Here is a 13266-nt window from a genome sequence, read left to right on the forward strand (position 1 = left end):
TACACTGTAAATTTTCCATCAAAATTTTATCTGCTTTTACAATACTTACTATTATTATGAATACCTAAAAAGTATCATCAGAAAAACAAGTTAGGATGCTAGTATTATTATTATTCAATGCGTGATTTTGGCTGATTTAATTTGTGTGATATTATGGAGTACTTGGGAGGGGAACTTGATTTCTTACTAAGTAAAGATACAGCAGTATTTCTAATAGCATGGTCGTATTCTAATATCATATGCCATACTTGTATGTTAGTCTCAATTAGTTGTGAGTCAGCCTCTTGTTAGGTTTTTTTCACATTGTGAGATTCTGATATAAATTTCCTGCCCCAAAAACATCCTCCAGGTTTGAAAAACCTGTCAGTGGCTTGGCATTTAGTTTTTCTACAGCATAAAAAATAGGAAAGGTTTTTTACTCTAATTAATTGCATAAATAAAGGACTACATGGCTTTATCCTGCTGTAATGTTGACTCTTTCTACATATTATGAATTATTGTGCATTTAAAAATCAGAATTTTTCTCTGTCTCTAATAACACTGGTCTATTATATACAAGTCAAGTATTAATACAGAGCTACAGTTCAAATGTGAAGAGCTCAGTTAATCTAAGGGTATCAAGAAGATCTTAGCAACCACCTGAGATGCAATTTTGCTGTGTGTAAACTAGAACAAATGAATTGTGCTGCTGTATTAGACTGTGAATTAAGTGTGACATTACAAAGGGTTGATATCAGATGAGTACACCCAGCATGTAACAGAAAGCACAGAACACACACAAAACCTGTTATTAAAAGCAGCAAATGCCAGAGCAGCCAGGACACTGTCACAGGGTCCTACTGGGTCACCAGTGACTGAGCAGTCATGAGACAAGTAAGTCAGAAGTGTTGCTGGCACTAGAACTGTGCCAAGCTCATGTTTGATCAAGTTTGAATTTCTTCATAAAGAATTAACCTGTGGACTGCTTACTGTTTTTTCGAACTGATATATTCAGGTATTACCCAGTGCAAGAGAGCCTTTACATGGTGCTTATTTTTGAAAGCAGCACACAGATCATACACAACTTGGAAGTCCCTCTCACGTCATTGTCAGGAGACTCTTGTTGAATTCAATTACTTAGGTGGTGGATTTGAGGCACTTCAGGTCGATTTTCTTCTTTTTGGTATTAAAGTTCAAAAAACCTCAAGGACAGTTTTAAAATGAAAAAAAATTGTGCTGAAAATTAACAGTGAATCACAGTGTATTTGGGACATGTAGAAGTAAATCCCTACTCTATGCAGACCAGGCACATACATCTATAATCTGAGTTTAATTTTACCTAGCTCTGTGACCTGGGATTAGCAGAGTCTTAGTAAATTTGTGGAGTTGAGTTTTTAATATTAACTTGGGCTCAGATTTCTAAAACGGCTCCTAGCTCTGGATCCCTTGTGCATAGCAGTTTGAGACATCAAAATAGATTCCATTTTAAAAGAGGAAATCTTTTTCAATCTGCCACAGAAACTCCCATTTTTGCTAATCATCATATAATACCACTGCAAGAAAATAAAACTTCTGACAACGTTTCAAGGAATTCACTATTGAGGATATATTTTGGGGGGTTGCCTAGCTTAAAACATCTTTAAACTAATTTTCACAAATATTGAGCTCTGATAGAAATCACTGGGGTCCTAAGTTTATGATGATAATGCCCAAATTGCCTTACACCAACAGCAAAAAATTGAATTATACCATCAGGACTGTTTCATAATTTCCATCTGTGAAATTAACAATACTTAAATGTACTTGTATCCTTTTGATTTCTAATCCTCCCTAAAACTGTCCACATTCTCTTTCTGTATGAGTGTGAGTTTCTGTTTTGCATTTCTGTAAATATCAGTGTTTTATTGTGAGTAAGATTTTAAACTTTCCTAGCCAAGTCTGATGGGTCTGCAGTCAACCAGTGAAAGCTTCAATCTACATATCATCTTCTCTTTCACTTTTGTGTCACACAGTCACTTTCCTGGCACATTAACTTCCCTATTAATTTATTCAGTTTATAGGAAGGATACTCTAGAAAGGAAGCAGAATTCTGTGCACCTGGGGTTTTCCAAACCACAGACATTAGAAATGGGAAAATTAATTCATTTGTAAATGCAGTCTCAGATCTCATCCCTGAGCCCCCATGCAGTGCCACTGGTGATTTGGATTGACTGGAGATATACATGAAGTGAATGTGGAAGGATTTTAATTTTGAAGAAATGATGTTCTAGGACTACAAAAAAGATCTAGAGCTGGAACCATCCCCTTAAATTACCTGTTCTTATGTGCTTCATATAAGAATTTTACTTGTTCATTGAATGGATTTAAGTGGCTCAACAAATTTGGCTGAGTAGAACACTCTGAGAATTTCTACATGGAATCTAAAACCACCATTTAAAACCAAAAATCAGCTGTTGGAATAATTGAAATTTCTCTGACCCAAAGACTCTTGCTCACGACCCTGACCAAAAGAACAATATATGTGAACAGCAGTTGATTCCAGATGACTGCTGTTGACCAAACTCAAAAAATTCCAGAAAAAGAAATTAAACTCCCCAAAACTTTGCTAGCATTTGATTTTAATGTCTACAGCAGCCACTTTTTCTGTCATTTCATTTTCTAAAGCCATAGTAGTGCAGAACATATGCTTCATTGGAAGTACTGATCTTTACATTATCTCCAGACTATTGGACAGGATAAATATGCTAGCAATAATCATATTTATCCTTATGTATATCTGAGTATCCTACTCAGATATGTCCAAATACATTTTAAAAATACCTCACATGAATTAAATCACCCTCCTCATGATTTTGATGAACTTCTATTTCTTAATAAGATTGCTAAACACTACAGTCTTCTCATTATTCAAGTAATTTACTAAACACAGGAGCCAGTGCATCTGCTCTATTGATCTGTTATTTTGTTTCTAAAAACAAGTTCCTTTGCCACTGGACGTACATCTGTGCCCATGGCATTATGCTGCACCGTAACTGTGTATACATGAGTGTGCATTCTGGTAATTTTTTATGTCTGTCATTTCACAAAGTCTTAATCTCCTTTGTCTGCCTCTTTCTGTAGGTTTCCCAGTTCCTGAGGTGAACTGGTATCGGGATGGCCAGGTTCTCTCTGCTGCAACTCTGCCCGGTGTGCAGATCTCGTTTAGTGATGGCCGCGCTAGACTGGTGATCCCCACCGTGACAGAAGCCAACAGCGGGAGATACACTGTGCAAGCCACCAATGGATCTGGGCAAGCGACTAGTACTGCTGAGCTGCTTGTCACAGGTACAGAGCACATAAAGAAAGGCACCTCTGCCTGCTAGCAGTGTGAGGGAGTGATGGAAGAGTAACACATTATGAAACAGTTCAGATTTCAAGTATGTGATCAGCAAAAAAATAGAAAAACCACATTCCTTTTCCAAAAGCAGTCTAAGATTCAGAATGGGTTCTCACCAGTAAACAGTGTCCTTTACATTTTAACCCTATAAAGTTTAATCTTGATCTCACAAACTCTTATTCATGATTACAAACTTCGGGCTCAGCCCTTATACTCCTTATGGTTTGTCATACTGGCTACATTGACATTTCCCATAAAAGAAAGTATGCAGTTCTGCAGGATGGAGCCATTAATGATATCTAATGGTATCAATGATATTTAACAGAATGTCACATAAAGGGCCTTACCAATTGCTCAATGCCTATGGTTGCAAACAATCTGTCTGTAATTCTGGAAACATTTTCAATCACAAATGTAATCAGAAATAGTATTTTGAATGTTTCAGAAGGTACTATCGTCTGTCAGTAGCATGTGAAGAAGAAATAGAATTCATGCACTTCTAGTAACAAAAATATCTAGTATTTGCCATCATTTTTAACAGAAGCTATTGTTTTTCTATTTACTTCTTCAATAAAAATGCAGCTGGAACAGCACCACCAAACTTCTCACAACGACTACAGAGCATGACTGCAAGACAGGGAAGTCAAGTTCGACTTGACGTGAGAGTGACTGGAATCCCTACACCTGTGGTGAAGTTCTATCGGGACGGAGTAGAAATTAAAAGTTCCCCCGATTTTAAAATTTTACAAGAAGGAGACCTTTACAGCTTAATAATTGCAGAAGCATATCCTGAAGACTCCGGCACCTATTCCGTAAATGCCACAAACAGTGTGGGACGTGCTACTTCAACAGCTGAATTACTAATTCAAGGTAACAGAGCTGAAATTGCAGGCCATGAAAATCAGAGCATTAATGGTAGTGGTGCAATATGCACAACTTCATTGCAGTTGATTTATAACTTCTTTCTCTAGAGTTAAATGCAGTGTCTTTGATGAAATTTGCCAAAGATTTTTGTCTGAGATTTAAAAGGATCTTTTCTCCAGAATGGGTCTTCTTTAAGTGAAGGATACTGTTGATGGAAAAAGGGATACCTTGAGCTGTTCTCAAGGTATCTTTGGTTTGTAAATCTCTCAAAGTTTTATTTTTAAGTTGGCTTTTTCTGTTGTATATTTAAATTTATATATAATTGGAGTTGACCATTCATTTATTTCTCCAACTGATTTTTGATTGTTGCCATATGCAATTCTTCTGACCACGTTTTCTCTTCCAAAAGGCGAGGAAGAAGCCGTTCCTGCTAAAAAGACAAAGACAATTGTTTCGACTGCTCAGATTTCACAAACAAGACAAGCCAGAATTGAAAAGGTATACTTTCCAAAAACAAAGCAGGTATGGCTAAAACGTGGAGGATTACTTCTACAGTACCTCACCCTATTTTTCTTGTTCTTGTTTTTCATTGTAGAAGACTGAAACCCACTTTGATGCCAGATCACTTACAAGTGTTGAAATGGTTATAGAAGGTGCAGCCACCCAACAGCTCCCACACAAGGCACCTCCACGAATGCCTCCTAGACCTACATCAAAATCACCAACCCCAACAACTGCTGCAAAAGCACAAATGGCACGACAGCAATCACCGTCACCTGTCAGACAATCACCATCACCTGTAAGACATGTCAGAGCACCCACACCTTCACCAGTAAGGTAAAATTACTATTCTTTCAGGCCATATTGCTTTTGAATCACTTATACATATAGAAGTCATGCTGTAGAATGAGAACATAGTATAAAGTGAGAAAATGCACTGACTTACTAGTGGCTGGGTTTATTCTGATGATGAGCTCTAATGTGCTGTATTTGCCACTGCTATAGAAGTGTGGGTGGCCTATGTAGACTTCTATCCCCTGCTGCAGAAAATCCCATTTGATTGCTGTACACAGATCCAAAATAGCACTCACAGCTCATGATGAAACAGATAAAAACAGTGGAGCAGGTGGCCCTTGATTATTTTAGATGAACAGAGAAAAGAGCAATGACACTGATGAGTGGCAAACAGAATGAAAGAATGTGTAAAAAAACCCATTGAACTCATGTTCCATGTATGTACTGGTAATAAGTACAGAAATAACATTTTGAAGGTAGGCAAGCTAAATGTGGTTATAGAAAATTGAAGTTTAGCTCTGCTGTGTAGAAAGTCTGGAGAGAAAGTGAGTGATTTGAAAAGCAAGGCTTGTGGTCTGGGAGGCCCTGTGAGGTCTGTGCTGGGGGGCAGGTAAAGAGAAGAGTGTTTTGAATGTCCTGCAGTTTCAGTATCCTGAAGCATTATGGAAGGAATGTCCCCAGACTCAAAGAGCCACATTTAAGTTACCAGAGCTGGGTGAGATGGTGAATTTTACCCCACTGATTATAATTTGCAAGGACAGGAATAAATGGACAGGTAGCAACTAGCAGTAACTAACAAACTGTGTAAGTGAAAAAAGAATTCAATAGCGACATCTAGAGCACATGTAGAACTAGAAATTTGTCCTCCCCTGCTAGTCCTTTTAGACAAAAAACACATTAGAAAAAACTAAATCTAAAAATTAATATGATGATGCTGCCCCCTACTGCTGCTATTTGTTAAAGTTCTCAGGGAAATACACAAAAATAGCACAAAAAATTCCACTCAAAGAAATTCTAAGTTAAAAAGCCTGTTTAGAAATTTTGGAAAATGCTTTAAAACTGTCTGATAGGATTAGGACTGAATTTTTGGAACATCAAAATTTAGAAACTAGCAATTTCCAAGTGGATATTAATTATTGTGTCTGAGGTCTGTAAATGTAAGTGTGGGGAAAAATATTGGGCACTGATAAGAAATCTCTCTGGGGTACATATATGGGTGACACATGAAAATAAGATGTAGTAGAGAAGTACATCCAGTTGCTTTGCTAAGTGGTTGCCACATGCCATTTTTATAGAGATTGGTTAAAATTATAATTTTGTGTATTATGAACGTATTATGTAATATTTACAGCCTGTGAGTGTTTTGTATTATTCCTATTAGATGAATTAGAACAGAGCAAATGCAAAATCATGCTGTATTTTTATATTTCAAATATAATTTCTGAAAATGACTGAAATTGACTGAAATTTCTTTTGCCACTTGTTCTTATTTCTTTGTGGAAACTAAGCCACTACAAAGACATGTTAAAGTTATGAGAATGACAACAGTTAGGCATAATATTAAAAAAACAAGTTAGCGTAATTCACTAGTAAAACCTTTCAGAAAGCTTTCTTAAAACCAAACCACACATTACTGGAGATACCCTATATAGGGAGGGATAACTGTTTATACAGTTTATACAGTTTTCACTCTGTGGCAGTAGATTAATGATGTTCACACTCAATGTTTTTCAATAGGTCAGTTTCTCCTGCTGGGAGAATCTCCACCTCACCTATTAGACCAGTGAAATCTCCATCTCCAATCCGTAAACCACATGTAGTGACAACAGCTGGGGCTGATGTCCTTCCTCCCTGGAAGCAGGAGGGATATTCTGCCACCATGGAAGCCCAGATGAAGGAAACAAGAGTATCTACAAGCACTACCCAAGTGACTGAAGAAAGATGGGAGGGGAGATACGGGGTCCAAGAACAAGTTACCATTACTGGCGCTACTGCTGGCGACATGGCCGCTGCTGCTAGAGAGGTAAAGTCTGGTTTGGGAAAAAGCATTGAGTTTTCTTTCTGTGGGGTCTCACCACTGCTGGATAGATCTGCTAAGCGGCATCTGAGAGGCTGTGTGTAAAATCATGTGCGCGTCTGCTATTGAGAGAGTTCTGCTGCAGATATGGAAATGCTTCTTTGCAACATTCTGTCTCTGTACTTGCTTTGTGCTTCTTCTGAATGTATGCAAAATATGAAAAAATGTCTTTTGATGTGACTAATATAGGTGAGGAAGGACAGTGAAAAAACAGCAGCTGTTGCTACGGTTGTTGCTGCTGTGGATCAAGCCATGGTGAGAGAACCAGCTCCAGGTGTTGTAGAGCAAACTTCTAAAAAGACAGCAATGGCTGCAGTCCACGTTCAGCCTGTTCATGAGCAGGTAGAAACAGAGCACAGACATTCTATGATTTCCTTTTGTCCCTTCATCCAACATGCAAACAAGGCATGATTCACTGTGAGGAATTAACAAGATATTACCCAGTGCACTGCAAAAGCATGCATACTCATTTAGAACACCTAGACTGTATCAGGTTCACTTATACCATCGCATTCCATCATAACAGGATTGAACTAATTACTCATTTTAAGTTTAAAGATGCTTTCTCTGAAAGTGATCCTCTATTCTCTCTTCTCCTTTATTCTCTAACATTATTCTTACGATGACGAAATTTTTTCTCTAATAATTTCCCCACTAGGAAAAAATAATTCTCCCTTAGTATTTTTCCTTTACTTGGATTCCTCTCTTGTTTTTCCTTCTCTTCTTATTTTTATGATTAATTTTTTAAAATTAATTCTAAGGCTTTGGTTTTTTTTGTTTGTTGTTACAAAAAATCAGATGAAAAAGGAGGCAATGGTAGTAGTTACCAGTGATAAAGCCACAAAACAAACAGTGATATCAAGAACTAGAGAAGGAATTGTAACTTCACAAGAACAAAGACACATCTCTCCTGAAAAGGTGAATACAGATTGTACCTGAGATTGTTATGCCCTACCTTGTTAAAAATCTGATATCTCATACAAAAGGCAAGCCTATGAAGAAGACAAATGAAGTACTGTTATTATTTGTCCTGTTTATATATGTTCACTCTTCCAGTTTACTGTGCTACCGTCTTCCTGTCTCTTCTCTGTAATTACTGTCTTTCTTCTTTTATTTCACTTCCATTATTTACACCTAAGAATGTGATACATAAAGTTGCAAAACATCATCCTAGACAAACCTCTTTGTTTTCATGTATTATATAGGAATTTACTGGATAGTATTCTTGTTCATTTAAAGAATTAACATGTTTCTACATGTTAAAACTAGCTCTTAAGATTTGTTGGGGGGAGGTGTGTTCTCATATTGTCTCTAAGCTTGCCATTTGTAGCCTGCTTTGTTTGTTGGCAGCAGAGGGGGTCATTCTGCATTTAAATCAATTTTGAAATACAAATGAGTGATTTGAATTCAATTATTTTATTTTATTATTTTAACATGTATTTTATCAGAAAAATGTGATTTAATGGAAAATGAGCTTTTATAACCAATGCTACATTTGCATTATAGTAGAAATGTGTCAGGAAGAAAGTGCAACCTTTCTTTAAAGCACTGAGAAACAGAAATCCATCTGGACATTAATCTGAACTTGTCATTTGAACTCTTGTCAAATGAAAGTTTCATAAAACTTATTTTTAATATCCTACAATTTCTCAAGGTTATTATAATGCAGGACAGTTTCTCTCTGAGCCATTTTTTCTAGTACTGCTTTCAGTAGCAAACCAAGCATTTGTGCAATGTTTTATTATTTTTTGTTAAATGTTTTATACAAAGTCCGTTCATGTTGTTATTGTTGTTTCCAGACTACATGACTTCAAAATACAGAATGTGACATCTTCGTTCATTTTAATTTCTATGCTCTTTTCCAAATATATTGAAAATCACATACCTTGTATTTTAAAATAGCAATATGAAATTCTTTATTTGTAAATGTCCAGGTGAGAAAAGAACCAGAGAAAACTCCAGTACCGACAGTAACAGTTGCCACAGACAAAGCCAAAGAACAAGAAAGAGTAACAAGAGCCAGAGAAGAAATATCTACCAGACACGAGCAAGTGCACATTGCTCATGAACAGGTAAATAAATGTTACACTCTTTAGTTTATTGAGATACTCTGGTTGATAAAATCTGTTAAATAACTTTACTGTCCTTCTTTACGAAGAGATTACTAAATAAATTTGTGAAACAAAGTATTCCAGACCAAAATCTCTGCAGATCCACTTCTGCTGACCACATAGCAGCTCTGTCTGCAGAGGAGGGCAGCTGCCCTTCTCACAGAGCATTAGGGCTTTTATTGCCACAATACACAGAATTGCATCTGATGCCTAATGACAAATTTATCTCTGAAGGTAGATTTCTGAATATAAATTTTAAAGGTTGTTTTTAGTGGTATGATATGGAGTGTGGAGCTTGATTTTATGAAGTGCACATTTGTGTGAGGATTGAATACATCTGTTAGACCATATTGTGGAACCACTCAACTAATGTGGTTAGTTGTTAAGTCAGTAATGCTAATTTCTATGCAAACAACTTCTACAAAACATAATCATATATTACCAACTAGGAAGTACAAAGTTTCTTCTCTCATTCAAGCAAAAATTAATGCACTATATTAATGACTTTTCATGAGCTTCTCTCAGCATATAAGACGAGCTATAGCTTGGATACGAAGGCATTGCTCCAGTTCTGAAGTCAAACTTTTCTAGAGATGCATTTAGAAACATTATCCTGCTTTCCAAAAAAGTTGTGTAATCATGACAAAAGGCATAATCAATTACTATTATTTTTCTTTACCATAAATAATAGATAAGAAGGGAAGATATGAAACCTTCTGTACCTAAGGTAGTAATTTCTACTGATAAACCTAAAGCACCGGTCATAATATCGAAAAGTAAAGAAAGAATTGCCACCAAACAAGAACAAGTGAGCATAACACGTGAAAAGGTGAATAGCACTGTTATAACAATATATGGGTTTTATCCTTTCTTCTTTACAAACCTCCTGTTTTCTTCAAAAAGTACTAACTATACATTTCCACCTTGTTTTTTCTAAGATTTTTCCACTTACAAACTTTTAGACCTAATTAGACTAAATTCTTTCACCTTGATCTTTCTCTCTTGTTTTCATTAATAGGATGCTCATAATTATCTTCTGGCTGATGTTTGGAATGGACTGACTGACTCCTGAAATGCATTTTAAAGATTTTTAAATGCATTTTTAATGTTTTTTTTTTTAATCATTACTTTTATTTAAATACCTGCAAGGGTATAACAATACTTATCACTATCCACATAATACAGAGATGTGTGCAGTGCACAAGGATCTAACCCTTCAATTCTCTTTCCCTGTTCCTATTTCAAAATGTTTTTTCATTGTTCAAATATCTTTCAAGACTGAACATAAACTTTTATTTCTGCTATAAAAACTAGATTAAAAAGGAAGCTGAGAAAACTAGTGTAGTTCCAAAAATAGTTGCCACTGCTAAAACCAAAGCACCAGTCACAGTGTCCAGAAACAGAGAAGAAATTACAGCCAATGCACTGTTATAAGTTAGTTTATCTGAAAACCTTGTTTTAAGACCTACTTTGGTACAACAGAATGCTCTCAAATCAATTCCTGAAAACATACCCATTCAGTGGGATGACTGTCAAATAACAGAGTATGATTAAGTTTCTAGTGCTGAAGAGGTTTATATCCCACCCTGCTAGGAAATGTCACACTTTAGGCTATAGTCTGATTTCTTCATGACCATCTCCTCTCTATCAGTGGCTTTTAAGTAATGTTTACTTGTTCAAATTTCTGACTCCAATCTTCTTTTTCTTGTAACTTCATAGCTGTCAGATGAAACAACTTCTCTTTAATGTGATTTGAATTGTTCTTTGTACAATACAAAGTTTAGCATCCATTCAGGTCTGTCCAGTTTGTTACTTATGACCATCAGACACTTGTTGGCACTGCTTTGTCCCAGTAGGATTCCCACAGTAGCAAAGGTCTACAATTCAGCCAGGAACCCTTACATGTGGAAGGATAGCATAGTTGAGAACAGCTGTTATTTAAAATCTATTTGCAGTGTAGTACATTCACAAAATACTTTTATAAAATATAAGTAAACAAGCAAAGCATATAGAGCTCACTCTGAGGAGTCAGACTACTAGGTTAATTCAGTCCCTTGTTATATGATGTAAATTTAGGGCCAAATTCAAGCCAGTATAAAAAGTTATTTTGAAACTGACAGTAATACTGAATTAGGGGTCCCTATTACGCAAACACTAATAAGAAAACAAAGTCTTTGCAAACTATCACATTTTGGCCTCACCTAAGTAATTTTAGTTTAAGCTGGTAATGGCTTTAAGCTCAACATGAAATTATCTATTATGGGTTTTTTTCCCATTTACAAGGCATAAATATCATGTGCTCTGTTGCTATATTGAGATCAGTTATGACAATAATAACAAACAGTATTTGCAATGACTGGGCAGAAGTTTGCATCCTGACAACACGGAAGGTGTTTATGGGTTATTAGAAACAAATAGAAGTCCTGATATAAAAGCATTATTTCTGAATAATCAGACATCTCAGTCTCCCTCCTTTTGCAAAATCCTTTAAAATCAGCGCTGAGTTAACAGATATACCTGGTAGAAAAATTTTGATGGATCTGTTTCCTAATAAATACATTTATATCAGATGCTAGATGCATTTTTTAAATCTACAAGAGTTATATGGAGCTGATGAGCATACTTTAAACCTATGCACATTAACATACCTGCATACTCTTAGACAAGTGGACACAAATGTGGCTGTAAAGTATTAAAATTGGGCTTTCAGAAAACTATTGATATGTATAAAACACAGAAGCACAGATATATTCTGGATGTGCAGAGATAGCACTTATAGAATATATTTGCAATCGAATTTACTGATTCCTAAGTGTATTTACAGGTGCATACTTTGGATTTCATCATGACTTTTGCATAGCCATAAAACCTCTCTTTGGAATATACTGAACATTATAACTCTTTGTCATATATACAAGCTTTTGATATAATGATGAATATGTGTATAAATTCTGCTGATGTTATTTGTAGACTCAAGCTGGAAAAAAGGCTGAAGCTGTAGCCACAGTTGTTGCAGCAGTTGACCAGGCACGTGTTCGATCACCCTGGCAACCAGAGCAAGCAGATGAAGCTTATGTTAAGGAGAAAACTTTGGAATATGGTTATAAAGAGCACACTGTAACAGACCGTGTTTCTGAGGCCCCAGCAGAACGTCATGTTGTCACTAAAGAAGTCAAAACGGTCTATGTTCCTCCGGAGAAACCTGTCTCAGCTCCTGAAAAGCAGGAGGTTCATATTTCAAAAGAGGTTAGACTCTTTTTGCATTACATTCTTTTCCAGAAACCATGTCCCAGTGAAATCTTTTTAAGTTTAAATAACAGCATCACTTTCAGCAACTTTTTTTCATTACTTTGTGTAGATAAAAAGAACAACAGAGCTTGAGAGAACAATTCATGTTGAACCGCCGCGACCTCGCACAGCAAGTCCTCACTTCACGGTCTCCAGAGTTGCAGTTCCTAAACCAGATCATACATATGAGGTAAGCTGAAGTTGTATCCAAGAGGAGCAGCATACTCATTTTCAATAGCCAGTAGGGCACACATTCAATTTGGCTTTTCCTCCCACAATCCAGTGTGGTGCCTCCCCAAGAGGAAGAGTTGTATGGTCCTTGCAGTTATTTTTGTTGGCTTGTTTGACTAATAAGGAACACTGCTGTAAACATACAAATGATTTGCTAAAATTAAATTTGTTGTTATTATTTCTTATTTTAATAATCTCATTAACTGTCTGAGGATGCAGATTCAGTACTTAATGACATATAGTGAAATTGTAGATACTTGTCATGCAAGCAATATTTTTTAAAGAGTGGAAGTATCCCTTTTTAATCTTATTATGCACATCAGTTCACTTGCTTTTTTCTTCCTTGCTAATTAATACATGCTAAGCTAATATTTTTAATGGAAAAAATCCAGACTGACTGCATAATCTGATGCCATCCATTTTTAATTTTATTCTTCCATTCTTCTGTTGGACTCCTTTACATAATATTAAAATTTTCCAGTTAATTAATTTTCACATTCAAGCATAATTTTTCTCTTCACCTGGAATTTAAAATTATTTTGCTC

The 13266-nt window shown here is 36.0% G+C and overlaps 1 protein-coding gene across 1 annotated transcript in view; it reads left to right on the forward strand.

Annotated features, from left to right (window-relative positions):
- The window catches only part of TTN (titin), a 240011-nt gene that overhangs the window by 3308 nt on the left and 223437 nt on the right, over positions 1–13266 (forward strand). Inside the window, exons 3-13 of the mRNA XM_033516034.1 lie at positions 3100–3303; positions 3938–4225; positions 4629–4717; positions 4815–5056; positions 6752–7037; positions 7281–7433; positions 7890–8009; positions 9026–9163; positions 9894–10031; positions 12173–12448; positions 12561–12680. Of these exons, the coding sequence (XP_033371925.1) occupies positions 3100–3303; positions 3938–4225; positions 4629–4717; positions 4815–5056; positions 6752–7037; positions 7281–7433; positions 7890–8009; positions 9026–9163; positions 9894–10031; positions 12173–12448; positions 12561–12680 (2054 nt within the window). The remainder of the gene's footprint in view (positions 1–3099; positions 3304–3937; positions 4226–4628; positions 4718–4814; positions 5057–6751; positions 7038–7280; positions 7434–7889; positions 8010–9025; positions 9164–9893; positions 10032–12172; positions 12449–12560; positions 12681–13266) is intronic.

This window comes from Parus major, chromosome 7 (genome assembly GCF_001522545.3).
Source record: "Parus major isolate Abel chromosome 7, Parus_major1.1, whole genome shotgun sequence".
Taxonomy (NCBI): Eukaryota; Metazoa; Chordata; class Aves; order Passeriformes; family Paridae; genus Parus; species Parus major.